Source organism: Rhagoletis pomonella, unplaced genomic scaffold, assembly GCF_013731165.1.
Source record: "Rhagoletis pomonella isolate Grant_MI unplaced genomic scaffold, Rhpom_1.0 Rhpom_scaffold_00002, whole genome shotgun sequence".
NCBI classification, from domain to species: Eukaryota; Metazoa; Arthropoda; class Insecta; order Diptera; family Tephritidae; genus Rhagoletis; species Rhagoletis pomonella.
Window position 1 is genome coordinate 5,379,909 of NW_023458556.1, and position 27,757 is coordinate 5,407,665.

The following is a 27,757-nucleotide window of genomic DNA, read 5'->3' on the forward strand; positions in this document are numbered from 1 at the left end:
AAATGTGTCTGCATGTGAGTGATTATGTCGTTGCTGTTTGTTGGAATATTCCCCAGCGCATGCTGAGGCATGTACCCTGAAGAAAAAAATTGTCAATTGATAAAAAATAACCCGATTATAGTTAGCTTGTTTGCGGGATTTCTCGGGAGATTGTTTTTTTTTTTAACTAGTTCCTATTTAAATATTCTTATACAAATTTTACTTTGATCACACTTTTTTTCTGAACTTCACGAATACTTTTTCGAATTCAGGAGAATAAAAAGGATTATTGAAATTTTATATTTGGGGTGTTCACACTTGCCTGATTATCTGGTTATGTGGTTATATTCTTTATTCAGCTTGCAACAATAACATAAACTAAAGAAAAATAATTTTCAACCAGATAACCTGATAATCAGGCAAGTGTGAACAACCCAATTATCATTTTGAAGTTATGCCTGACGGAGTTCGAATGTGAGACCACCTACAGCAGAATATCTAAAGCTAAATAAAGTAAATAAATAATCAAGTAAAATAATTTAAAAAAGAGTGTTTTTCCTCGTGATACTTTATGTCCAAAAGTAGTTAGTTAGGTAAGGTTAACTTACATATAGTTAGATATATTTCCTGCAGGGTGTGTATGCAGCAGGGCACAACAACAGAGTAAAACTTATCTTTAGCTATTTTCATTGCTGTGTTGTTGTTAATTGTTTTTATTTTCTTTTTAATTTTATATTTTTATTTTGTTCTTGTTGCACTCCAATTGTCATCATGTTGTAGGGCCAAACAAATGGGGCAAAGCGACATGGTTTCCCATTTTCATGTTGAAGGGAAAAGAGTTAAACAAATGCAGCGGAAGTGGGAGCGAAGCGGAGCACAGCGGGTGAAGTGCCCAGGCTGCTAAATTGTTGATGAAATGGAGCGCAAATGAAACGCAAATTTATGGCTGCTCTGCCACAAGGCAATCTGCGGCATGAACTCACCTCGCTGTTGGGTCGCTCAGTAGTAGATGTACATATAAGTATGTATGTACGTATGTAGTAAATAAGTTGAGATGGCCAGCAACGCGTATGTTGGTGGTGGGCAGAGAGACGCATAGAGGAGTAGTGGGAGTGGGTGGAACAAACGTTGCTACTCCTTCGATATGTCACGCATCTGGGGGCGGCATAAGGGTATTTGTTGTTCTCATACTTTTTTTCTGCTGCCCGTGGAGATTTTATTTTATTTTCTTGAGCTCGTTTTACATGTAAATTTTTGTCATGCAACAAATTTACATGGCATTATGAGTTGTGCATTATGTTGAAGTGCTTGTTGCAGTTAAATTTAGAATTCGGTTTCACTTTTAGCCACGCGTATACTTACAGATCTATGCGACAGATACGCATACATATTTATGTAGATATGGATGTATGTATATTCGTATGTAAGTACTTATACGACTACATATGTACCTACTATGTATTCATGAACATAACTTATGAATTTTAAATGTACGATTTTAAGGCTTCTTTTGACAAAAAAAATTTGGCCTAAAGTTTCAACAAACGATAATTGCTCAGAAAGTTTGTGAAAAGGAAGCTCTGCCAATGGCATACAATGGCGGGAGTTTTCAATTCTAATGAGTAATACTTTACACTAAATTTAAAATAATCTTGAAATGTGTACTTTGGATAAAAATCGTGTTGCCCAGTGGATAAATCCTTAATTGAGTGCCAGGTTTTTCACTAGAGTCTTATGAGGATTAGCTATAATTACGAGGCAAAGCTTTAGTTAACTTTAAATTTTATATCTCTGTGTTACTAATGAATATGTATATGTATGTGTAACGTTCAACACTTGGGTCTAGTGGAGACAGAATGGCGAACAGTGCACGAACATTTTAGTGTCTGCTGTTTATGTACTAACTTTGTATGTAAGTATTGCTATTATAGTAGGGACTGAAGTGTGGCGCTATTCATCCTGCTAGTAATCATTAGATTGTCAATTGTTTGTGCTTCCGAAAGATCAGCAACTCTAGATGAGAGGTAGGCTCCCAGAATAACATCAAAGGCTGATGATCTAGCCATTCTCCATCTCTGTTAGATGCCTAAACTCGATGTGCGGTATACTCGGGAGAACATTGAAAGATATTTGCAACTAAATAAGAGAGTCGAAGTGAATCCAGAAAGGGCGAGCTTGGTACTTTTTACAAGAAAGTACACAAGTAAGTTTCCATTTTGGTCACCCCATATGGTAAGACATAAGGACTGTCCCCTCTACTAACACCATGAATTTACACAGCATTCATTGAACAACTATTGCTCATTGGTGGCTTGATGAGGTACAAAAACGACATACAGAAAATTACGAGTATTAGTAAGTGCATAGCTGGGGCGTTGTGCATCACTCCACCGAGAGCACTAGTTAAAATCTAAACTCGTCACTGTAAAACGAATAATCTATGTGTGCTTAATACTTAAAGTAAATGCATTTTCGTATTTTTATTTAACGAATTTTTATTTAGTTGCTTGCAAAGGTAATCCCTAAAATTCCTGCAAAAATCCAGAAATATACCGAAAAATACAACAAAAAGAATACTGTAAAGAGTAAACATAGTCCCAAAAAAGTTCAAAAAAAAAAAACTTGAAAAATTTCGAAACATCCGAAAATTACGAAGTATTTCACTTTAATGCCATTGCCTAAAAGAAAAAGGTAAAATTATATACTACCCTTTTTTCCTAAAATTTTTAGTATTTCCTGATCTGCTAAATATCTGTGTACCTAAGTATTTAGCACGTCTATGAACGTAAATACTCAAGTAAATACTAAATCACATACTTCATAAAAGTAGTTTAAATACAAAAGTATTCAAGTATGCTCATCACTGGCTTGAGCCTAGGCCTCCGCGTTCGTGTCAACACTAAGAACCAACTAAGTAGCAGTCTATGTGAAATAACGTATCAGGTAATCTACCCGTACTAACCTAACCCGACTTTACTTGAACTCTAACTACTAAGTAAACGATTTTATCCGACAATTTTTGAAGCTCATTTTAACCCTTGTGTTCGCAACGGTGTACCCGGGTACCCCCGACACATATTGAATTAAATAACTTTTTTTCTTGGAACAAATTTTTAAAATCCTCCCGAATTTCCACGATTTCATTGATTTTACAGAAATGTGCTTAAGACATTTTATATCTCTTTTAAGCCTAGAATAGTCCAACCGGGGTACCCGGGTACCCACGTACAAAGTAGGCGGATAGATGTATAAATAAATAAGGTATAACAAATAACATTGTTTTTTAATTGTTTATTTATTAAAATGAGCTACTATAAATAATAATAAAAATAATATTTAGTATACTAAAATAACCAAAATATATATATTTTTTTCAGGCAATAAATAAATTGTGAATTCTAAAAAATTTTACATTTGCCAAACGTGCAAATAAAAATTTAGTCTGCTATTTCAATTCGTAAAGTTATTTTGTCTATACATAACGTTAAAAAAAATATGTACAAAAATAATATAAAAACACACAAAAATTTTCAAGCGGCTCTCTTATAACGACCGCGCTGAGGTGCACGGACAAAATGTCCGGCTGCATAAAGTAACAATCGATACTAAAGTATACTCTCATCTGAATATAATACATATTTGTTTTAAAGGTGTTCTAGTACTATATATTCCTCGGTTATAACAGAACATACAGACCTTCTTATTGCTTCCCTTTTCAGTTTTATGCACCAGATATTTACGCTCTGGCTCATTACAGATTATACGGACTTTGTATTACAAAAGTCGTTGTATATAATACTATCGTTGGATTTGTATATACATCTAATACCCAGGCTTATACTAAGTTACAGCCGACCTTTAGACATAAATCTGTAAATGGGTACCCCGGTACACCGGTAGGACTACACCGTTTATTAATTTGGTTGGGCACACTAGGGTGAAATGATTTTGAAAGTTAGAGTGTTCTAGAGAAATTTAAATTTGAAAGTGAATATGAGTATTGAACAGGAAATATCGCTAGCTTAGAGTGCCAGGTTGCTAAGTCCATTTTGGCGTAGAATACGTCTTACGTTTCGATATGGAGGCTATGCTCAAATGTTGTAGTTGTATTTTGCTATCGATATTATTATCGCTTTTGTTATCGATATTTGTTTCCTAATGTGCTTTCGTTTTTGACTTGGATGTGCTCTTAACCAAACCACATATTCTACGTTTAAATTAAGCGGCTGTGTCTCCGATACAGCCAGCAGACCAAGACGAAGGCGCTGGACTTTCCTTTTTTTTAATTTTACAGGAGAGGAAAAGAGCTTCTAATAGCCGCGTCCTTCAAGTATTTCGTAAATCTTTTAATACAACAACGAATAAGAAGGATTCGAATTTTATTAAAAGATTTCATATTATTTTGGTTTTGTCGGATTTTCGATGCCACTTTTGGACTTAGCAAATTTGCGTTTCATTAAACGAGAAAAATAAAACAAGTACCTGAATGCTTTTCTTAAAGATGTATTTTTAGTATCCCTTACTTTCTATATAAAAATATGAGTTTTCTTAAATAGTCAACTTAGCAACTTTTCACTCCAACCTAGAGATATGTATAATACATTCGAAAAAAGCGAGTTCTAGGAGGAAGACCAACGAATTCAAACCAAAAACAAAAACATACAGTGTTATTCAAATAATTTGATTACACTGGGACGACAACAACTGTGAACATAAATTACAATATCCCTACTCAATCGCTCTTTCCACAACAAATGCAAGGAAGAACGCCACAAAACAGTCCAAATAATAACAGATTCTAATAAAGCATTAATACACCCGGAAAGCCACGGGGAGCCAAAAAGCTAGTTGATAGACTGCTTGACGCACGATTATTGGAAAAACATATACAAATGTTGCGTGTGTGTGTAAAACACACAAATCGCGAGCTTAAATTGTTGTCGATGCTGTTATTATTTTTATTGTAATCGCTTCTATTGAAAATCACAAATCCAATTCCATCGAAGGAACACAATTTGGGCTGTACATATAAGCGCACAAACGTATGTGCATGTGTGTGTATGTGCAGGTCAAAAGTGTACAGCACTTCCTGCGAAATAAGTAGCGCCACCAACACTGAAGCCTCCTTTCCGAAAAAAAAAGGAGAAGAAGCAAAATAAAGTCAGATTTACTGAAAGTGAAAAGCGAAGCCAAGCAGAGAAGAGCCAATAAAACGAAATAAAACCCAACGAAAAATCAATCAACAAAATAAATCAAAATAATATCTGACGGTTGAACTTGGGGGCGTATGCGCCAACAGAGGTGGGGGAACAATCCACTGTGAGAGTGTGAGTGAGCCGTTGATGCCGGGTAGCATAAATATTTGCTGGGAGCAAAGATAGGCGGGAAGCGGGAAGCGGGTGGCGAGTGCGCACGTTTAGAATAAAGTCGGAAAAAATGCGAATTGGCGCATTTTTGGACTGGCGGCTGTTGGTCGGCCGTCACACTGGCGACGGCACTGGTGGTTTTCTGGTGCGCTATCTTTGTTGCTACATTTGTTGTTGCTAACATCGTTGTTGTTGTTGGATGGTGGCGACGAAATTCGATTCATGCGGTTGCCGCGGATTGACTGACTGACTAACAGAGTGCCGCTCCTCCCGCTTGGCGCCGCCTGCGTGCTCTGCTTTTCAGGACGAAATTTGATTAAGCTATGAAAAGACCGACTGGCCAGCCGCAACAATAATAACACAAATAAACAGGAGCAACAACAAACAAAATAGCAGCCACAAAAGCACAGTTTATGTGGCAGCTGTTGAACAAAGTGGCAGAGAAGGAGGAGACGGATAGGAAGAAAGAGGAAATTGTAGCCGATGAGAGTGAGAATGTGAAGAAAGCTAAAAAAAAGGCAGCCAAAAACAAACCTGTGTCTGGCTGCCGCGCATACATACATACACATATATGTGTGTGTTTGGCTTCTTTGCCTGGATGCGGCAACATTGAGTTCCCTATGCCACATTAGAAGTTTCAGCATGAAGTTAATTTGCCCGCATTTAGGGGTTTTTTTTTCTTAAAGTCGAGAGCAGCCGATTTTAGCATCGTCTAAGGCACAGGGATTGAGGATACTAGGAGTTGCGAAGGCGGCGCGTTTCAAGTGTGTGGTCGCTGTTCATTTCGCTGTAAAAGGGAGGAGAATCAGGTCGCACTGCCGCCTTTGGGGTTTAAGGAGAAACAATTTTTGTAGCTATGCTATGTTTTTGTACGTTGTAGTACGCTTAGCAAGCGATTTTCGAACGTCATGCTGGGATTTGTTAAGATTTTCCGAAATTGGTTTGCTGTAAGTGAAAATATATTTTGGGTAAGCAAAAGTAAGTTAAAGAGTTTAGATATATTTAAAATTGAATGGAATGCTTATAAAGTGATAGAATGAGTGTGTACCCCTTAGCCTGGTTAAAGCAAAGTAAAAATGATGGAAGATGATGCGATGTCACAAAATATTGAAAGCTTCTATCAAGAACCCTGTTCAGGTGTTGCGATGCCACCCTTGTCTGCTACTCTTCACAGCCTGACATAGGAATAATGCTCTGGCAACTAACCCATTGCTTCAACTTCGAAGCCATTTATGGAATTAGAAGAAGTCCCAGCTGTAATTGAAAGTATGTAGTCTTCCGACTTCTGAGGACTTTAGATCACTGGGACAAATGGTATGTGTTCGAAGATGTGGAGCAGACAAGTACTTACGGACCCTTATAATAACCATTGAGGCATATCTTTCGTTTCTCCATATTCTCAAATTTAATGGTTGCGGTAGCTTTTATTCCAAAAACTGGCAGGTATGTTTACGTTCTAGTGAATAGCTTCAGGCCAACCAGTCTGCCATTCTTCGTTATGGAGTGCCCAGAGCGCAGGTTCTATCAAAGGCTTTGTTTGACTGCGCCTTTAGTAGTCATGGACATGCTTGTCATAATGGAGAGTCCTATGAATCAGCTGAACACGGCCTTGCAACTAGTGGGGCTGGAAGAAAAGGAGTCCACAGTTGGTATTGATTCTACGCGCTGTGCGGCTTTAATTCATGCTGAAGAAATAATCAAGAGATGGACTGACTTCGCATTATCTAAAAGATGTTATGCCTTTGGTGGAGGAAGATAGCTTTTTTACTAAATCAAAAGTTTCGACTGTTTAATTAGCGGATGTAGCATCAGCATTCAAGTTGCTCAAAAAACCTTGATAATTGCGCACTCCTCTTCAAAAGTTCCCCGGTACTCATGTGGGTAGCGTGCCACTGTGAAGTTACCGAATGGCTGATCTTTTGGCTGATTGTATATTCTCCATAGCTGTTCGCTGTTCGACAGACTGAGGTGGTGAATTTTTGGGTAAGATCTCATTCGCTCGACAAACTACTCAGATTCGTAAAAGTATCTAAAAATTTTGAAGCGGAAACATGAATCCCTGGTCTCTTTTTTCGTATATTTTATTAAGCGATGTAAGAATTTCCGGACTATCACAAATCCATTTGAATGGAATCACTGTAGGTTTTTTTTGAAGTGAAACTTCTTTAGCGACGGTTGGCTGGTTGGGAGTAGAAAAAATGGCAAATTCAACGGAAATTGCACACGGATTATAGAGATTTTAGGGATTAGTATTATAGAGATTTTCGGGATTGTCGGGAGTTATAGATATAATAATCGATATTTTTATCGATTTTGTAATCGATATTTTTAACGATTTTGTTATGGATATTGTTGTTGGTTTTGTTATCGATATTTTTGAAGATTTTGTTATCGATATTTGTTATTAATATTTCTATCGACTTAATATCGATTTTGTTATCGATATTTTTATCGGTTTTTAGTCGATTTTTGTTATCGATTTTATTATCAATTATTAATCGATTTTTCGTCGATATTTTCATCTATTTGGTTATCGATATTTTTATCAATTTTCCAATCGATTTTGCTAACAATATTATCAATTTTGCTATTGAAATTTTTATGAATTTGTCATAGATTTTTGTTATCGATATTTTGTTGGATGTTACTATTGATTTTGTTATCGATAAGGTATAAAGTAGAGCTGTGCGATTATTCGATTACTCGAGCAAGTTGGTTAATCTATTATTCGGTTAATCAATTACTCGAGTAATCAAAATTTTGAATACTCAAAACGATGATTAATCGAATTACTTGAAATCTGATTACTCAAAATATAATAATTATGCTCGTTAAAAGAGTTTGCTTTGGAAAATGCTTATTTTCTTTTTTACATTCTGTATATGAAAAAAAATTTTCGTTTTAATTTTTGAAAACAGAAACGTTGTTTTCAAAGTATCAAGGAACTTTAACTACTTTATTACATATGTAAAGAGTTGAAATGTTGATTACTCATTTTACTCGAAATGTTGATTAATCATAAAGCAAATTACTCAAATATATTTGTTTTTGCTTAATCAAAAATTTTGATTACTCGAGTAACTGAACTTTTGAGTAATCATAATTTCTAATTAATCGAATAACTGAGTTATTTACTTTATGATTAATTAAAATTTTGAGTAATCAATTAATCGCACAGCCCTAGTATAAAGATAAAAATGAAGATAAAAGAAAACAGGACAACATAAGTGTAATTAGAACGAACAGGGGTAGAGGTAGGGATCTAACTAGATAGAAAAAATACCAAAAATATAACCTTATGCAAAAGTACATATTTGTGGCCCAGGCGCACTTACTTTTTTATTATCCAACTTTTGCATACCTTACTCCATTTCAATACCTCTAAAACCTGATTCGAAATCCCAACTTCAGATAATCTAAAATCTCCTTGACAGTTTAAGCTTTCTTGCAGGATAAAAGCGCCAAATTCCGTAGGATGAAAAGTATTGATATAAAATCAACAAAAATGCTTTCAATATATATTCTCAGGAGCGTCATTGTCTTAAAACAGCAGCCGCTAACTAACTTCCAAGCCAGTAATTTCACTCACTCAAACAAATGCGCACATACATACATACGTGCTTACATAGGTATGAGTATATGCGCACAGAAAGCGCCCACATGCAAATAAAAGTCGGTATACTACTCACATCCACTTTTGCAACTTACAAGCCCATCACTTTGGCGCACAATGGCAACAAGGACGCCCATTTGGTTTTGCGGCTTACTGGTGGACTCTGTTGGTCCGTTCAACGGTCGCCGCTTAGTTGGCAGGGAAGTAACCTGTTCACCATAAATCAATCAATCACACAATTAAGAGAGTTCCTCTGACACATTTAGTGTCCAATTTGAATAGTTGAACGTTGGCATAGTAGTGGGCAACAAAGGCCAACAAACGGCCAAAAGCAACAGGAGCACGAGTAGTGCGGCGACGGAGTCAGTGCGACCAGGCTAATGCCAGCGTTGTCAGTGGTGTTTGTTGTTGTTTTTTAGCCAACACAAAAATGGGTAAAACAATGCAACAATTGAGTTGACGAGATGCAAAAGAGCACAGAAGCTAGCAAGCAGCCAACCAAAGAAACCAAAAGCCTGCTAACAAAGCCAATGCAGCAGCGGAAATGTAAGTTTGACTTCACAAAAAAAAAAAAAGCAGAAAAAAATCAACAACAACAAAAGTTGATGAAACGACAATAGCGGTGCGATTGCTTTTGTTGTTTGCTTCAAAATTTTTTTTGGTTTTACTTTTTTAAGGACAAAACGCAATGCGACGAAGCGTTGCACGGTTAAACTTTAAGCGCTGGTTATATTTAGTTGCATTGTGCTGCAGCGCATAACGTCAGTACTGCCACATATCGAATCGCATGACAGAGCATGACAGCGAAGTCTGGAGAATTTTGGTTTTTCACTATAGCTCTGATCCAATACTTCACGTGTAAAACCCTGTAAAAATGTCAAACAGCCAAATTTCTCTCTGAAGTGAGCGTACAAAGTGAGTAACAACCAAAAAGTACGGGAACAAAAAAAGCATTTTTCCTATAAAAACGTCAAACAGCCGATCGCTTGACACTTTTCATGATTTTAACAGAAGAAAAAGTTCGGGTAAAATCTTGCAACTTCATTCTCTATACAACTCTCATTTACAGGATTTTGGAGTACGGGAACATTTTTTCTGTAACTTCCTGCAAGTTCGTGTAAGAACCTGTAAGTTCATGGAGTACTGGAGCGGAGTTTATGTGAGATTTTCAAAAAGAGATGCCACTCTCATTGCTCTCATTATCCTGTTCCAGTAGCCATCAGAGTTACAGGAATTACTGAGAAGTTGTTCTTGTACATACATTGGGTCGAAACAAAGTCGATTATAAAGTTAGTTGCCGCCATTTCATTGAAAATTATGACAAAAAGCAGCAACTAACTTTAGTGTCCACTTCATTTAGGCTATGAATACGCATTCTTCAGTCTTGAACAGCCTAACTAATTACACTGAACAGCTGATTCTGGGAGATTATGCGCTCTATGCCGAGTATAATTACACCACTGCTTCACATACGCTGCTTCTCTATGCCCTGCACTTACAATGCACATACAAAAGTATAACCAGCGCTTTAGTGCTGCTCATCGGCAATGTACATATGTAAGTAAGCCAGTGTGTTTGGGCTTTCGGTTGGCAAGTTGTATCGGGGACAATTTAAAGAACACACATGTCAGATCTATTATCAGCACTTTAGTGACTTCTCATCCATACCACAAGCACTACTACATAAACATACATACATACATTCGATATTGGGAGCCGATGACGCGCTACATCGCCTATGTATTGTAAATTCGATTTTCGTTGATTGCTAGCTTTGAGTATATGTGCCAGGTTTAGGTGATTCGTAAAATTGCGCTTTAGTGACATAATAAATTCATTAAGTGGGTACATATACGTACGTTGGTTGATAAAGTCATTAGAGAAGTTTTTGGATAAAATATTTGATAACTTCTAAGAAAGTGCATTTCCTCTATTCAAACAAATAAATGTGAGTAACAAAATTAACAAAACAAAGTGTTTGGTTGAGCTTTTCGAGCTCGAATCTTCGTCCCAACGGGTGGTAAAACGTTGCAGCGGTAATACTAGGCCTAAATCGACTAGTCTCTCAATCGTTGCCTCAATTAATTTTAGGTGCTGGAAACTCGCTGTTGCGTGGGAGGTCGGGCGAAATGAGGAGGGTTGTTAGAAGGATTCTTTCTCAAGCCGGACATATATTGAGTTTATCGGGGTCGAGTCCAGCTAATTGCGTCAGAGTTTCGCAGTTTTTTCGAGGCAGCTGAAACTCTTCTCCCTGCAGTAGACACCAAAATGGAATTACTTGCTGAGTAAGAGTTATGTTCCTTGAAGGTGAACATTGAAGCCCCGCTATGTGTTTACCTATGTGGTGTTCAGACGATACCAGAAGGTACAAGTATTATAAAAATGCAACAAACCTTTTTTTCACAATTTTTTGAAAAATTTTAGGTATCTCTACAGTTAAATTTTACTAGGATAAAATTCCAATTTGAAGACGCTTTATTTTTTTTACTGACGGTGCTAGGCATTTTTCCCATATAAAAGAGATTTTCGAGCATACTTTATATGCACCCCGCCAGCTAAAAAAAAAAAATATTAGAAATCAACGCGATTTTCTACCAATGAAGAATATGTGATTTATGTTGAAAGATTAAACTGGATTAAGAATTTAGAAATATTTATGTTTTTTGTTATTTTTATACTACATATATATGGGTAGGTATTTATATTTTTGAAAAATTGTCCTGCATTATCAATTCATATTTATGGCCACCGTATTTATAGCCCATTTCCACTAAAAGCTTAACTACAGTTAAGAGCTCAGCTAACTTCTTAGAATTGTAACATGGGGAGATCGGCCGGGTTTATTTCTTACTTTTTGCTTTTATGGAGTCTTTAAATATTGTAGATATTTTGAAACTTAAAGTACATATATGCTGAATGTTCGGTTTCTTGATTATTAAATGGATTCACTTTGATCTGAGAGAAATACTAACTTTTTAATTGTTCACCTTTCCTTTCAGTTCGTTCCAGAGAATGCAGATTGCCTGAAGGACACCACTTGTTATAAGGTAAGGAGAAAAAGTGCATCTTTTTATTTCGTTTTCTTACCGCAAATATTCTTAAGATCTTTCCCATACAAATTAATGTATGTACATACATATATATGTATATGTACACATTTGCGTTCTCATTTATGTATCACAACATTTGTGTCTGTTGGCATCGAATTAAATTTCACATTTGATACCACTAGCGGTCACGCGTCACGGATTAGTGTCATTTACATTTAAAAGAAAGAAATTACTTTGCAACACATATTAAAATAAGAATGCACTTACCCATATTTCAACAATCATCAGAGTACGGACGTACGAAATGTGGTGAAATTTAACTGGACAGAAATTAAGGCAAATGCGTTAAAATGCCACTCAAGGCATGGCGTGAGAGAAAATTAAAGAAAAAAAAAATGGGCTGACGAGAAATTTCTGCAAGCTGGGATAAGCGCGTCATTTACATAAAAACAGATATCACGCACGTACACACATACTCACATATATACATATGGAAGTGCGTAAAAGCGCGCGTATGCCACATGCAAATTCTTCACGCTCGTAAGTTTGTACATACGTGTTCTACACCTTAATAAGTAAAGGTGTGTTGTTTAAGAAAGTGTGCGCAAGTGTGCGCAAGCGCGTGTAGATGAACACACACATGTGTTGTATGTATACATTTCAGCGCAGCAATCCAATTAATCACGCCGTTGTAGCTCGATGGCCAGATTAAAAACAGCAAGAAGCTTCATACCAATATTCTGCTTATGTGGTACATACATACATACATACATATGTATGAATTTATCTGCATATATTTTGCGCCATTTGTACCTTTGTGTGCGTGCGCGTTCCCAACTTACCTTTAAGAACTTTATAATAATGACATTAAGCACATTAAATGACAACTGAAACTGGCTGAAATGCTGAAAGCTGATGCTGATGGTAAAAACAAAAATAAAACAAAAGAACGGAACAGGTATAAGTAGACAAAAAATATACGAATTACCAAAGTATTCGCACATAAAAATTAAAACGCCGCAGAAAAGAAAAGATTTCATAAAAAAAATTCTTAAAAATTCTACGCACTCGAACGCTGAAATTCTGCGCAAAGTGGCCGCAAAATACTTTAGTTGAAGTTGGACGCGCAAAGCCACAAGCTTCATTAAATTGAATGTACATTCATATACCTAGTTACGGACATACGTACATACATACATAAGTACCTCCCGTGTGCGCCTTGTCGCAGGACCTTCGTCACTCACAATGTTGTCATGTTAATTAGACTGACAGTTTGTATGGATCAATTACAGACGCTGTCAACCGAGCGTCGACCAGCCGCCTTGGCATCTGACCAAGATGGCTGGAAGATGGTGGGGACCGCGTCAGCATCCGCGTCGAGCGTGGCTGTTCGCGAAGGTGTACACGCAGGCAGCCCAGCGCGGCAAGGCAGCAACAGAAAAGGCAGCTGGAGAGTTTCCAGATCCAGTTTATTCCGCGTAAATTCTTTGAAGAAATAATGCCCATAGCTGTGCTACACGTATTCTTCCAATTTAACGTTCGCATCGCCTTCCAGCTTTCCCGCTTTATGTATTCTTCCGCACTAAACCGCATGAAGACTTGTGACCGTGACAAATTATGAAATTAAAACGCCAAAATTGTGAAGAAAATACTTTGTAATATTTCATATTTTTTTAATTTTCGTTGCTCTGATATGAATTTTTTTGATGGTTGCAAATCATCAAAGAAATTTACCTCAACATTCTCGCAATAATTTTCGCCTCGGAATATTAAAATCCCTAAAATTTTTATATTTACATATGCATGCATGTAAATATGTACTTAAGACAAAGTTTCCCTGTTTCAAGTTTTTTATGTTAGTTCCATTTAAAAACAACCGAAATATTTCGGATGTTGCGGCCCCTGAAAATCAATCGAAGTTATTCGGATAGTCAATCGTGGAAAATTCGGCTGTTCCCACACTGTGCGAACACTAACAGTCATTAAAGCTGTAGAGAACCTCCAATTCGATGAAATCCGCTGCCAAAATCATGTCAAGGGATATTAATATCAGCAAGAATAGCATGTCGCGCATCAAAAAAGGTGACTTGGGACACAGCGCGTATAAGAGGCACACCGGTATCCTACTTACCTAAGTATCGAAACAAAAACGAAAGTCAAATCGAAATCCTTTTTGCGCTAGCACGCGAAAATCAGTCACAGACGAATTCAATGTGGTGGAATCGTTCAATAAACAAAACAATAGGATGTACGATATGTCATACTTGCTCTGAGGAGTCAGCGTGGTTAGCACTCATCTTCTGTGATGATTTTGATAAGACTCCATTCCAGATGACATGGCAAAATGGACACAAAATCATATTTCGTCCAAATGCAGATTCACTGAAGTGCGCCCTTGTCCAAGCAGTTAAAAATTTCCCAAAGTATAGGGTGCATACTTCACTCGATGAGTGACTAAACCGAACTCTAAACCATGAATTTACTATAGATCCTTCTTCTTCTTTATTGGCGCTGGGACCGCATAAGCGATTTTGGCCGAGTCCAAAACGGCATGCCAGTCCCAAGTGACCAAGTGAAGCCAAGTCCTTTTCCACCTGGCCTTTTCAACACACACGAAGCGTTCCTCTTCCTCTGTTACCAGCAACATGACCCGCGTTGAATAGTTTCAGAGCTGAAGCGTCCATTCGAACGACTTGACCTAGCCAGCGGAGCCTCTGAATTTTTTGAAGGCGCTTAGCCGCCGCTGCTACGTCTTAGCCTTTTTGAAGAGTCCTCAATCTTTTCATCGTTTCGGTGATTCATCGCATGGCAATCTCCATTTTTCACTGCTTTCCAGCATGTTACGTACGAACGATTCGGGAGAGTAATTTCCTCCAAATACGCGACGAGTCTTCCGTCTTGCATCCTCAAAACGCGCACATTCGAAGAAAATATGGCTTTCGTCTTCTATAACATCCCCTCCGCCGTGATCGCATAATAGGATCAGATTCGTGTTTAAACCGGTATGGATACGCATTAAAGCACCCGCGCCCAGTTAAGGACTGGGTTAGGTAGAAGACTGCTTCGCCGTGCGTTCTATCAAGCCAGCGTTTCAAATCCGGGATACAGCGGAACGTCCAACGGCCGTTTGGTGAGTTGTCCCACCTTTGCTGCCAGGCCTGCCAACTGGCATCTCTTCGCTCCCAAAACGTTGGGCTGCCTCTTCCGCCAGTATATCTATGGGGTACATTCTAGCGACAACCAATGCTGCCTCTGCACACACCGCAGAAGTACGGAGATTATTGCGATGCGTTTTGCCAAATAGAAAACAACTTCTACAAATGCAGACATGGTTGAAGACACATTTGCCCGAAGACCTTGAAGATATATGCGGGATATCGTAATTGACATGGCATGAGAAACTTAAAACCGTGCATAAGTATGACATATTTAAGTGGTTGAGTTTTTAATTCACAAAGATTGGTGTAAGTTTTAGGAAAATACCACAACTGCACATCCCACTTTAAACTAAATATTACACAGTTTCCTTGGCCACTGCCTAAAGGAGATAAAAAAAAACTTGAACTTTTTTCCATTCCTTCATTCGTTTAGGCTGCGAAAATGGCAGTGCAAGGCTTTTCATTAAAATTCGTTTGACAGAAGGCTATCGAAGTACCTCCGGCCTTCAATGCTTGCCGCGTACAAACCAAATTTAATGCTGGTTTTTGTCACTTTTTTGTGTTGAATCACCAATGAGTTTAAAGTTTGGGCGCTGATGTAGATATACTTACGAAGTGCTACGGAGAAAGATTTAACAAAATTTTTTTAACATACTTACTGTTGCTTCTATGCTTGCAACCTGACTTCCCACATATGTAGGTTTATTTTTATATGGTGCCTGGAAAATGGCCTAGCCTACCGAAAACAAATTTTTTTTTCGGCCGAATACTGTAACAATTTTTTTATGCACTTTTTTATGTTTTCATCGTTGCACCAAACTTTGCTCAGGCCATGTCGTTTTAGCTTTTAGAAAATTGAGATTTTTTTTTTGGTTTTATTTTCCTTTCAACCATCAGGTGCGCAATGTTTGCATCAAAGCAGCAACTTTTCTAAATGAAGAACATGTGTGGAGGAATATGGCATGTGTGTTTGCTTGTGTTGCTGTAACAGGAGGTGGCACTATGCTTTTTACCTTTTCTACACCGTGTGTCGAAACTTTTGAATGCAACTTTAATTGATTCGTTGTGCTTTTCAATTGTGCCACAAGCGGTGGTACAAAGATGCACATGGGGGATTGTGTATATACATACATATGTACACATTTATAAAGCTGATTTGAATCCGATGGGGGTGAGGAATTGCTTTAACTTTTTTTTATTTATTCCTTTGGAAAAGAGAATGAAGTGAAATTTATTTTTAATATCGAGGTAAGGTTGAGTAAATCACCAAAAATGTCTGACATGTGCAGTGGCGGCCACTTGAATAGCGCCCCTTTTGGACCTCAGTATTGAAAGTATTCTGTAACAAAAGCCATGTAAATTCGATTTTCAAACTTTCTACAAAATTTACAATAGTTCCACAAATTTTCACAAAACCAAAAATCAGTAATCAACGCAATTCTTAAGGAACTTTCACCTTATTACACTCAAATTTAATAAGCGATATAACTGCTTGCTCAAAACCATTCTAGTTTTTTAAAGGTATCAATTCTGATGAAAATTTGTTGAATTTAATATTGTCAAATGTGTATAAATATTGAAAAGAATGTGATATATATATATATATATATTTTAATATTTAAAGGATATTAAATAAACAAAAAATAAACTGTCAATACTGAGGATAAAAAGTGTGGGCGCTATTCATGTGGCCGGCAGTGTACATACGAAATTTTTTAACCAGTTTGCTCATGTTTTTTTTTGTTTGTTTGAGAGATGGTTTTAAACTACGAGAAATTGTGTGTTCCGTTTTTTAACGGCTACCCTTCGCATACACACTTCGCACAGGTTGGTGAGGGCAGTGCAAACTGCATTCAACGAAATGGCGATGAAATGAATTTTTGTATGCTCAGACCAACGGTACACAATTTTTGGCATGCACGTGCGGTGGCTTGGCGGCTAGTATGCCACGTGTTCACTCACACACACACACACACACTTGCACGCACTAGAAATATTGCAAAATGGACGTGGTGGCAGTCAGCGTTTATGCCTTCCCCAACCGTGGCTGATTTATACGTTGCATGCCACAAAAGTTCTTGTGGTCGACAAGTTGCCAATGTTTGCCAGTCATGCCACACAGCGTGTAGACCGCAGTGCCACCCTGACACGGCACAAAACTGTGCCAAGGAGCTTTGTGTCAGCCACTTGGCCGCGAGCCTTAAAGGGTTATTGATATGCTTTTCATGGCTTTAAAAAAAACGCTTTGGTGACATTTTCGGTAAGTTATTAAATAAAGAAGACTGACGCTTGACAGGGCCAACGAAATGTTGCAACATGCCTCGTGTACCATACTAACGCAATTTCGTTCAAATATTAAAGCTCCCTGCTAGATTTTTCTCCCACCGCCAACTCCCGGCACCAGCCATTTAATCCCATTATCGCCATTGACGCTATTTGTGCCACTTGCAACAATGCATTTATGCGACGTTGAAGGCTCTATGTGTGCATGTATGTGCAGCCCATTGTTGCATATGCCATTTACTCCGCTTTTGTGCCATAACTTGCTACTTTGCCGAATCGCACTTTCTCAAAAGCGACACGTACTCACACACATTCATCGTTGCCACATGCCACAACGCACGCCAGTGCTATCTTAAATGGCGCTCATTCATTTATGTATAAGTGCACACATTTTTTCCTGCACATAATGCACTTGCCACATTGTTGCCCGCACACATTCGTCATTGTTGTTGTTATTGCCACCTACGCAATGTCGCTTGAACGCCGCCTTTGACGGGCTGTCGCGCGCATAGCTGCTTCACCTTGTAACACTTTTTTTTGTGTTGCACGTATGTTTATTCGTACATACATACATACCTAGCTAGGTACATATATACGGGTATATTTAAAGCGGCATGTGTATATGTATGTATTGAATGTTGGACCAGTGCGTGGCAAAGAAAGTAAAATGTGCCACTTCACTTGCGCCACGGCTGTTGCCCGAACTTGGTTCTTACGCGCTCCTTTGTTACAGCCGCCACACTCAACATAGTCACCACAACTTCTTCTCATTCTTCTTCTTCTTCTACTTATAATTCCTTTCCTAGCAAGTTGCAGCACCGAAGCGATGTGGCAAGGTTTCGCTCATTCGACAGTTTTCCTTACAGCTTCCTCCATACATTTTCACAGTTGCATGTTGCAAGTTGCACGTTCGCTGCTGTCACATATTCACATTGCGGCCCGCTGAACTTGGCTCCAGTTTCCCATTACCGTTACGTGCCAGCTGTGTGAAATGCATTACTCAGTCAATGGCTCTTGCTGCATGTGCATAAATTTCTGATGTGTCCTATAGCAACGCGCACACACAGGCAAACTCAAACCTCAAACTGCCACTCACCTACGCCACGCCACGCCACGCCACGTCAGACAGACATACAGCCTTCGCACCATATCCCACTCTGGCAGCCCGAGGTGGCTAGATGGCTGTGGTGGTAGTAAAAAGCAATCTATGCAACACAGGAAGTACTTGGAGTGGTGTGGCAACAACTCGAGTTGCTGCAAAAATTTTCCGTTCTCGCAACTTCTCCAGCTATTTCACTTTTTCATCTTGCGGCTCAACCTGCTGCTTGAAAAATGCATTTCTATGCTGAAAAATTAAACAGCAGCAACAACAAAAAAAAATCCCAACATACACACACACTTACTCACAGACAGTCGTCAAGCCAAGCTGCGTAGAATACATAGAATAGAACGGAAGACAGCCGGGCAGACAGACATGGCAGCGAGTATGCTTTGGCATGCAGTCAGGCCATTGAGAGCGTCAGTTCCAGTGCCTGAGTTAACCAGCCGCCTGACAGCGCAGCAGTTGCATCATGAATAGATTTAACTTGTGACAAATTGCTTTGCCTCCTGCGTGCGCCAAGGCACAATGCTCTTCACTCTATGCAGCTTTTTTTTAAATTTTCGCAATCGTCGTTGTTGTGTTTTTTTTTTGTTGTTTTGCATTTTGCATTTTGCATATGGCCCACTGGCCCTACTGACGCGGCGACTAGGCGACTAGGCGCTCTGTGTCTTTGGTGCAACAACGTCGAGACGCGAAACGTCGCGTCGCTTAGCTTTTCATTTTCATTTAATTGTTGTTCAAGAGGCCAACGGCAACGTCACTGAAAGCCAGCGACACTGGTGCCACCAGCACTGCTCTTCCATCGGCAAGCCAAGCCGCCCTCCCCCCCCCCTGGCATAAAACTCAAGTAAGTGCATCTGGGAAATGGGGAAAATGGTTAAATGAGAAAAATGCTAAGCACAGCAGTGCTCTTTATTCAGCGTCCTGCCTGCCTGCATGTATGCGTGTACATTAACTTCCGCCCAGCTTTGCGAGGCTGCGTAAATTAAGTTCAGATTTAATTTAGTGCGTTTAAAGTGTGGAATATTTTTAGTTGAAATATGGAGGAGTTGCGATGCTTTTAGTGAGCATTCAAGAAATCGCTCTATGAGTAAGCACATACATACCTACATACGTGTGCAATTACAACAAGAAGAAAGCGAATGGTGGACCTGAAAACATTTTGGGGGTATTTTTTCCCTTTCGCGAAGTTTATAATAATTTGTTTGCAGTTACGACTTTTGACTTACAATTTACAGAAAATGACTCAGTCCATCGCCTTTGTCTTGACCTGCGGGCTGTGGCTCTGACACTAAACTGAAACGTAAAATACGTGATATTATTAAGGTCGCACATTATATTATATATATGGAACTTAACTTTGTAGCAGGTGGTAACCCTATTCAAAATATTTTCAGACTTATAACTTATTTAATCCTTTTGGTCTAACACTGTAATTGTGACACACATTTAAATTAGCTAATTTCTTTAATTTAAGTTGAATTTCATTTGTAAACAGGTGGCAACCCTCTTCAAAATATTTTCGAACTACAACCTTTTCCGCCTGACGCTCACACCATAAAACAAATTTCACTTTTCTAACTGCCTTATATAAGTTGAACTTGATTTTTTAAACAAGTGGCAACCCTTCCACGTATAACTTATAAATTCTCATTGACGTCGGAATTGTTTTAAAAGGAATTTGAAATTTAAAAATATCTTTATTTCAAAAACTTTTTAAAAAAATTCAGGATAGGATAACAATAAGTGTATCATACAAAAGAAAAGATTCTGTAGAACTATAACAGAATACATTTTTTGGTGCATAGCCACGAATGGGTATGGAAAATGTCCTTTACAAATTTCGTCCTTAAATATCCTTGCAATATTTTTTTGATAAAATTATTTTTGAGGACTAATATACGCACGTCCGAATGGGTGACTCGATCCAAAAAATTATACACACACTTGTAGTCAAGGGTCTATTCTTTATCGTAAAGCCTAATTGTGTAACTTTCAGTTACTAATTTATTATCTACTAAATTCGGTCTGGAAAATGCATTTTTTTGCGAATTTCCGAGTGAGTTTTACGCAGATATACTCTGGATGGCGTAGCCGGAGTTATATGTGTACAAGAAATGTTGAATATCTTTGAAAATAGAAAGGCGTTCTGCACAAAAATACTGTTTATCGAGCTTACATTTCCGGTGTCAAAATTTGATACCGTTTCCCAATGGTTCCCCAGGGGTCTGTGGTAGGTTTCGAGGGGTCAGGTGTGACTTTTTACAAAGTGTAAACTATGCTCTTTTTGGTAGGGCAAATAACTACATAAACATTTCCAATTTAACTAATTGTGCGTTTATATTTCTGCGTAGTTTTACACAATTATTGAAACATTCCAAGGCAAAATGCAGTGGCAAATTATGCGCAATCTTGTATTCTATCATTATTGCTTAGAAGATGTCAACCAATACTTCCCATATACCAACCGAAAGGAAAAATATATGGTTTTTCATTAAAGCAAACAGAAACAAAATCATTCTAGCGGGTTTCGAGCATTTTGGAAATAAAACCAATTAAAAATTTTTCAACAATTTTTTGCATTAAAATTCAAAATTTTTTGGAAATTTAAAAAAATTTGTAAACATTAATATTTCTATTCTTCCGATGAACTAACATTCCTAAAATGAAAGATATGTATGTATATGTATGTATGTGCAAAGCCCATGTTGCTCGAGTACTTTAATGGCTCAAAATTTACCCCAAAATAAGCCAATATTTACCGTCGTTTCTACGACAGAAACCGAATTAGTTACTTACAGAAACATATTTGTCGATAAGTTTGGAATCTTTTCTTTGAAATCGCTTCATTAGCTCTCGTGCAATAAGCGTTTGTGTGAAGCTCTAAAAATTACAACTACAACATTTGCGTATGGCCTCCATGCCGAAACGTAAGACGTACTCTACGTCAAAACAAATGTTGCTTTTACTGCACATATTTTCACTTGTAATTTAATCAAGAATGCTTTAATTAAAATCGTTGTGTAGTTTTTCAGTTTCAACAGCTCCTTAACTCTTATGGAAGTGCTTTACATAAACACTGCATTTATTAAAAGACCTTAAAACTACTTAAGACATTAAGTTCACTGCAAATAAATGTAAAGTGTGTCATGCAATTTTGTCTTACAACTAATCACCTGCAGTAGATTAAAACGAACTACACTCGTTAGATTTTCGATAATCCATTTTAATTAGTTTTTGACACAATCGACGAGAGTCTTACTTGTGACACTAGCCAGAGCTGAACTACCTTTTTTTATTTGCTTTTCATTAAGCAACTAATTGGCTGACCTATTTTTAATGACAACATATATCAATTAAAACAAAAATGATGACAAAAGTATATTATGAAAATCTAAATACATATGTATGTATTTCAGCGTATAAGAATTGTGGCATGGCATATTGAAACATAGGCTTTAATTTAATTAGAATTTCAAAGTCTCTAGAACGCTTACATGTAGAAGAGTGGTTTTACAGGCACACGCAGAGAGCAAAATATGGAGGAATAGAGTTTGTTGTTTCTTTGACTTCGTCCTCTTCTTTGCCGCATATTCCCACTGCTGTTTTAGGCACTTTAAAAAAACTAAGCTGACATAGTAACTGAAATTAAAATTGTATTGAAATTAAATTGAAGAAGAATGAGCCAAGAAGCTATATGATGATACCAATGAGTGATGAATTAATTTATAGGTATGTATGAATGTCGACGTATATTTATCCCATTATAAATATGCAAATAAACATTCTGCCTGACAGCGCCGAAACACCTGCAGTAGGGCGCAACATTGCAGCTGATTGCACTCATCACCCTTTTTGGCTAGGCAGTCAACTTGAGTTATAATGTTGTTTTTATTGTTAAGAATTTTGTTTAAATGCTTCATACCTCGTTTCAAGTAGTCTTCACTTTTTTTCTTTATCTTCAGTTTGTAACTAAAAAGAGCAAATATTTGCTTGCAGCCTTGTGGCAAGCAGCCGCACTGCATAATCAGCAGCAGCAACTACACTAAATACTTAAATATAAAACAAACGAAAAAAAAACACCATTTCAGGTGATAGCAAATTAATAAACAAGATTCCTAAGGAAATTCGCTACACAGCAGCTGCAGGCAAAAGCCATAAAAAAGTGAAAAAAAGTATGCCGCTGTTGACATAACTAATGAGCAGCGAAAGTGTGGTTGGTATTCTTGCTATTGTTGCTCTTATTAATTTTAAGTTTTTTGCTGGTAGATAGCCAAGTATGTATGTATGTGTGTGCCAACAGCAAGTGAAAGAATTCCAGTAATTTCAAAAACCAAATCTCTGCAGCGCAGAAAAACCAACTCAAGTAAGACAAAAATTCATTGGCACTTCTGGGCGACGCGAAAAATGCGCCAAGTAAACGAGAACTGACAACAACAGCACAACAATCTCTCGGAACAGTCTTATCTGCTTGGGTAAAAACCAGTAGTGGCATCACTTGCCGCATCTGCAACATATCAATTTCATCAAGCTGCCGCAGCAGCAGCAGCAGCGGCTGCGGCAGCGGGAGCGGAACTGTGAAGTGGTAGATACTTATTCAGTGCTTCTGCAACAAAAAGTTGCTGTTGTTGGCAATTATTATTCTGTCGCTCATGAATTTTTCCAACGAGTTCGGCGCGCAACTTCGGAACGAAAAATAACTGAAATTAATAAAATCGCTACATTTTCATTTTTGTTTTGTTTACAGTCCTTCAAAAAGCGAAAAGAGTTTCAACAAAGTAAATATGCGAATCAATTTCAGCATTAATGCATAGGTACGTGTTGGGTACTCGATATAATATAAACTCATTAAAAGTACAGTGGGAGAAATTTCTTAAACATTGTTCAGGCAATAACATTTAAAGGGACCTTAGCTTTTTTACTTCAGGCACTGGTTCATAACTATGGAATAGTAAATTCGTAACCTGACTGTGCTTTTGCAGCAGATAACTGCTTTTTTAGTACACTGTATACTGGGAACTATGGATTCGTTCACAATGCCGTTCTATATAGACTTGCAGCTGATTTGAAAGCGCGGCCCACCAAATATATAGCTCACGTTCTTCCCAAGCGTATTATTCAAGATTTACATATTTTTATTTGCCTTCCAGCAAAAATGGCACTCAAATGTTTATTATTATTTTTTTACCAAATCGCAAGTAAAGTCTCTCTTGTCTATATGAATAGCATGAGCTTAGAAATAGTTTAGTACTATTCCCGAAATGTTGTAGTAGACTTCAGAGTTAAACGACGTCCGAGTGTCAAGCCAATTAAGAAGGCACCAATACCCACGGAGCTGCAGCTGAATATTTTATACTACCGGTCGCTAGGGTCACTCTAACCAACCAACCAAGAATTCGTGATTTTCCCGCACAAGTTGGATAATATCACATAAAATAAAACATAAAAAAGCTTTCTCTAATAGCGGTCCGCCCGCGAAAAGCATTGGCGAACCTCCGAGTGTATTCTGCCATGAAAACCAGCAGGAGAGAAATTTCCGCCTATAGTGCTACGCGAAAACCTCCGAAATCTATATCAGAAAGCTAGGCAAAGGTAAGGATGATTCCACGACCAGGCCGAATTCCCTTACCAACAAACCCGGCGACCCTGCACACTGTTTCTCCCAGTGTATTTTCCCAACTATGTTGTCATCTTTTATTCTGAGCCATGACGCTGAACAAAATCTTCGCCTCATTACATTCGCCAGTGCACAGCCATGCGATAAGGCAACATTGCTGGCAGCCAACAACACATTTGCAGCGCCTTATTATGCGCATCATTATCAAGAAGATGTAGCTGCAACAATACACTAAATGAGCAGTAACAAAAATAACAATCGGCAATGGTACTAAAAAGAGTAACAATGCAACTGAAAGACGGCATGAAAAACTGAATTTGTATTGGCCGTTGCATGGACTCGGCTGGTAGTTGCCGGTTGGTGAGCAGCTTTTTTATTTTGCGCACTGCACTGCAGGAGTTTTAGTTGTTGCTATACGGGCAGTATTACTGGTATTACTGCTGTTTTTACTGCTCATTCTGTGTGCTGCGGTCGCAACAAGAAGATTTATAACCTACGAAAAACTGTCATCATGGCATTTGCGCCACGGAGCACCACAGCACACCACAAAGCAAAGGGAACATTGGCGGCGGCCAACAAAAAAGATGACATTGTCTGTCAAAAATTTCAACATTTTCTACGAGCCAAAGTCGACAAAGAAGCTGAGAGGACAGTAGTGCTGTGAGGCGCAGCACAAAAAAGGCACCACGCTCGCTGCGGAAAACAATTTTGCACAATTACGAAGCGGTCGGGTCGAAGCGCGCAGGAACGAACGGCTGGCCATGGCCGTGTGGCACAAATGGCCAATGCAGCGTAAAGAGCAACAGCGACAGCGACAGCAGCCACCACAACAATGACAATGATATTCAAGCGCGCTAAAAAACTTGCGCACAACAAAACTGCAACAGCTACATAAAATGGAAAAAAAATAAAAATGACCAGCCTTGAAATGTGAATGAGAATGAGTTGCAAAAAAAAACGGCCAAGAAAGAGTGCGGAGTTGCGAAAAACGCGCGAGTCCTTTTTTGTCACTTAAATGGCTGTGTGAGATAGTACACAGCAATGGTCAAGGCAACAACAACAACAACAGCGACAACAATGAGAGCAAACTGCCGTGCGACTCACACAAAACACAGAAATAAAACACATAAAAGTGAAGAATACAAAAATAGCTACAATAATCTCTGACTGCACTGCGAACGCATAACGAAACGCGCTTGCAACGCGTACTTGCAACACAACACGATTGCCCGACCCGCCTGCCGTGGTCTGTTAAGTGCATGCTGACAAAAATCACACAGCCAATCAAAGTAAAACAAAAGCACGAGTTGGGCGTATAAGTAAAATGGGACAAAAAGCGCACAGCAACAACAACAACAACAAAAGCAGCAGCAAAAGGTAAGTGTGGCAAGAAAAAATGCAAAAATGCGCTCCAAACAAAAAAAAAAAACAAACTGAATGCTCAACAAAAGTTGCTAAAGCGCGCGACAGGCAGCAGATAAGTGCAAAAGAAACAAAAAAAATAAATGCAGCTGAAATGAGGAAATAAATACAGAACAAAAAACATAACGCGCTGCACCTCGTTGCAAGCAACATTTAGTGCCTTTTATATTCGCTGGTCTTGGGTCTTGTGGTTATTTCGCTCAGTTTTGCTTTTCGCTTAAGTTGTTATCTAGCAGCGTAAAGTAATTCAAAGGATGCACCCAGTACACGCTAGGCAACATTGTTAGTAGGTTTGTCATTCAGTGTGCAAAAGCTTATCTCTTTGTCAGAATTTTTTGATGCAATGTTTCCAACTATCGCTGTTGTTCTTAAGGCATTATGACCACTCCAGAAAATATGACCACTCCAGCGAATAGTTTACTTTGCAGGCATGAAATTCTTTTCGTATATATATAATAATGAATTTGAAGAGACCTTTCGAAATGCCATTCAGTTTATAAAACTAAATCAAATTGTCCTTATCTCACCGCGAATATTATTAGACGAACTCGGACATGATGTTCATATTTATATAAGATAAAATATGGACCTTGAGAGGACGAAGTGCATTTGGCTCATTTTTTGCAATTGTGGAGTATGATTTCTTATTAAAAAAATTCCTCTAAAGAAAGAACTGTTTCTGCAATACTGTTGTACAGATCAGAATGTAACGACATAGAGATAACTCCGTACTCAACTAAGGATAGATACTTTCAAAAAGTGTGCTAATTTTTCTATATACTTGCATATGCAGTTTCAAAACGTCTTATAATTAGAACTCTCAGAAGTAATTTTTCTCTGTTTAGTTGCCGCGAATGATTCGAAAATCCTACTTTCTGGCCAGTTTTGATTCTAAGCACAACCCCATTAACTACACCTCCTTACACACTAAGGAAAGGGCGAGCGAAACATATTTCTCCCAACACAAGATTTGGCAACTATTACCAAATCATATATTGAGAAAAACATATTCACATGCACTCACAGAATTGTGAAAAATTGTGAATTGTGAATTGTGAAAAAGTGACTAAAAAAATGTTTCCCATCCCTTTCATCGATTGGAACTATATAGAAATAACACCCAATTTTAACACTTATTACCTCAGTTGGGCTATATATTTGCAAGAAACTCGCTTTATATAGATTTTTTCTTGTCGTAAACAACCTCGTCTCATTTTGAGGACCAATTCTGAGTTCAAAAAAAGTTGGACGCATGATGCACAAATCAAGCTTAAAGTGAGATCACAAAATTGTTGTATATTTGTGAGGTAAAAGACTTCAAAGTAACTGCTGCGGTTTTATCCGATTTACGACTAAGTCTTTTAAGTAATTTAAATATTTCGCTGTGTTTGCTCCCATTTCGAAAAGTAATAAGGGAGGTAAGGTATGTAGTTAAATCAATAAATTTTGGGGCGATATCTCTTCCATTTCGTATAAGTTCATTCACGTGGTACCACCTTAGTGGCCATAACCCACCTCTAATAAGCGAAGTGGAAAATAAGCTATTATCCTTGTCAGGAATTTCCGGTGAAAGCCAACAAACATTTATGTACGTTGAAGACTTCTACAGCTCATTAGGTTAAGTCGATGGATTGGCAGTCTTATAAATGGAATTCAGGAAGCGAAACGCACCTTCAAAGTAAACTGAAAGCTAAGCATTCTACAAAGACTTTCTGCAAATAAGCTTCAATGAAACGTGGACAAATACAAGTGACTGAACCCTACTTGGCCCACACCATTGAGCCTGCCCGTCCCAGTACTCCACGCTGGCGTAGCATACCTTTGACCATTAATCACTACATACAGTCTAGCCGCCTTATGCCAAAGTAGACATGCCGAAGGACTAAAGTCGCTTTTTGTTTGAATTTTCCTTTTATATTCTTTTATATTTAGTTAGCGCTTTGCTACACTTTTCGGCAGAACGAGTGTGTACACTCAAACATACTCGCATGCTCATTTATTTATGTGACCACTTTTGTACATTTGTGTGTACACATTTGAATCTATAATATTAATAGTCACGCCACGCCTTTTCTTTGTTCCACTTGGCGTGCTTTTGCGCCTCAACATGCGTGTAGCACGTTTCCACACTTGCAACTTTACCATGTGGGGCATGCAACATTCACGC

General features: G+C 38.1%; 1 protein-coding gene across 2 annotated transcripts in view; it reads left to right on the forward strand.

The window, feature by feature from the left end:
• LOC118732917 overlaps window positions 1–27,757 on the forward strand; it is a 132,809-nt gene that overhangs the window by 28,476 nt on the left and 76,576 nt on the right. For both annotated transcript variants that reach the window (XM_036462042.1, XM_036462041.1), the window contains exon 3: window positions 11,958–12,005. In XM_036462042.1, coding sequence (XP_036317935.1) covers window positions 11,958–12,005 — 48 coding nt within the window. The remainder of the gene's footprint in view (window positions 1–11,957; window positions 12,006–27,757) is intronic.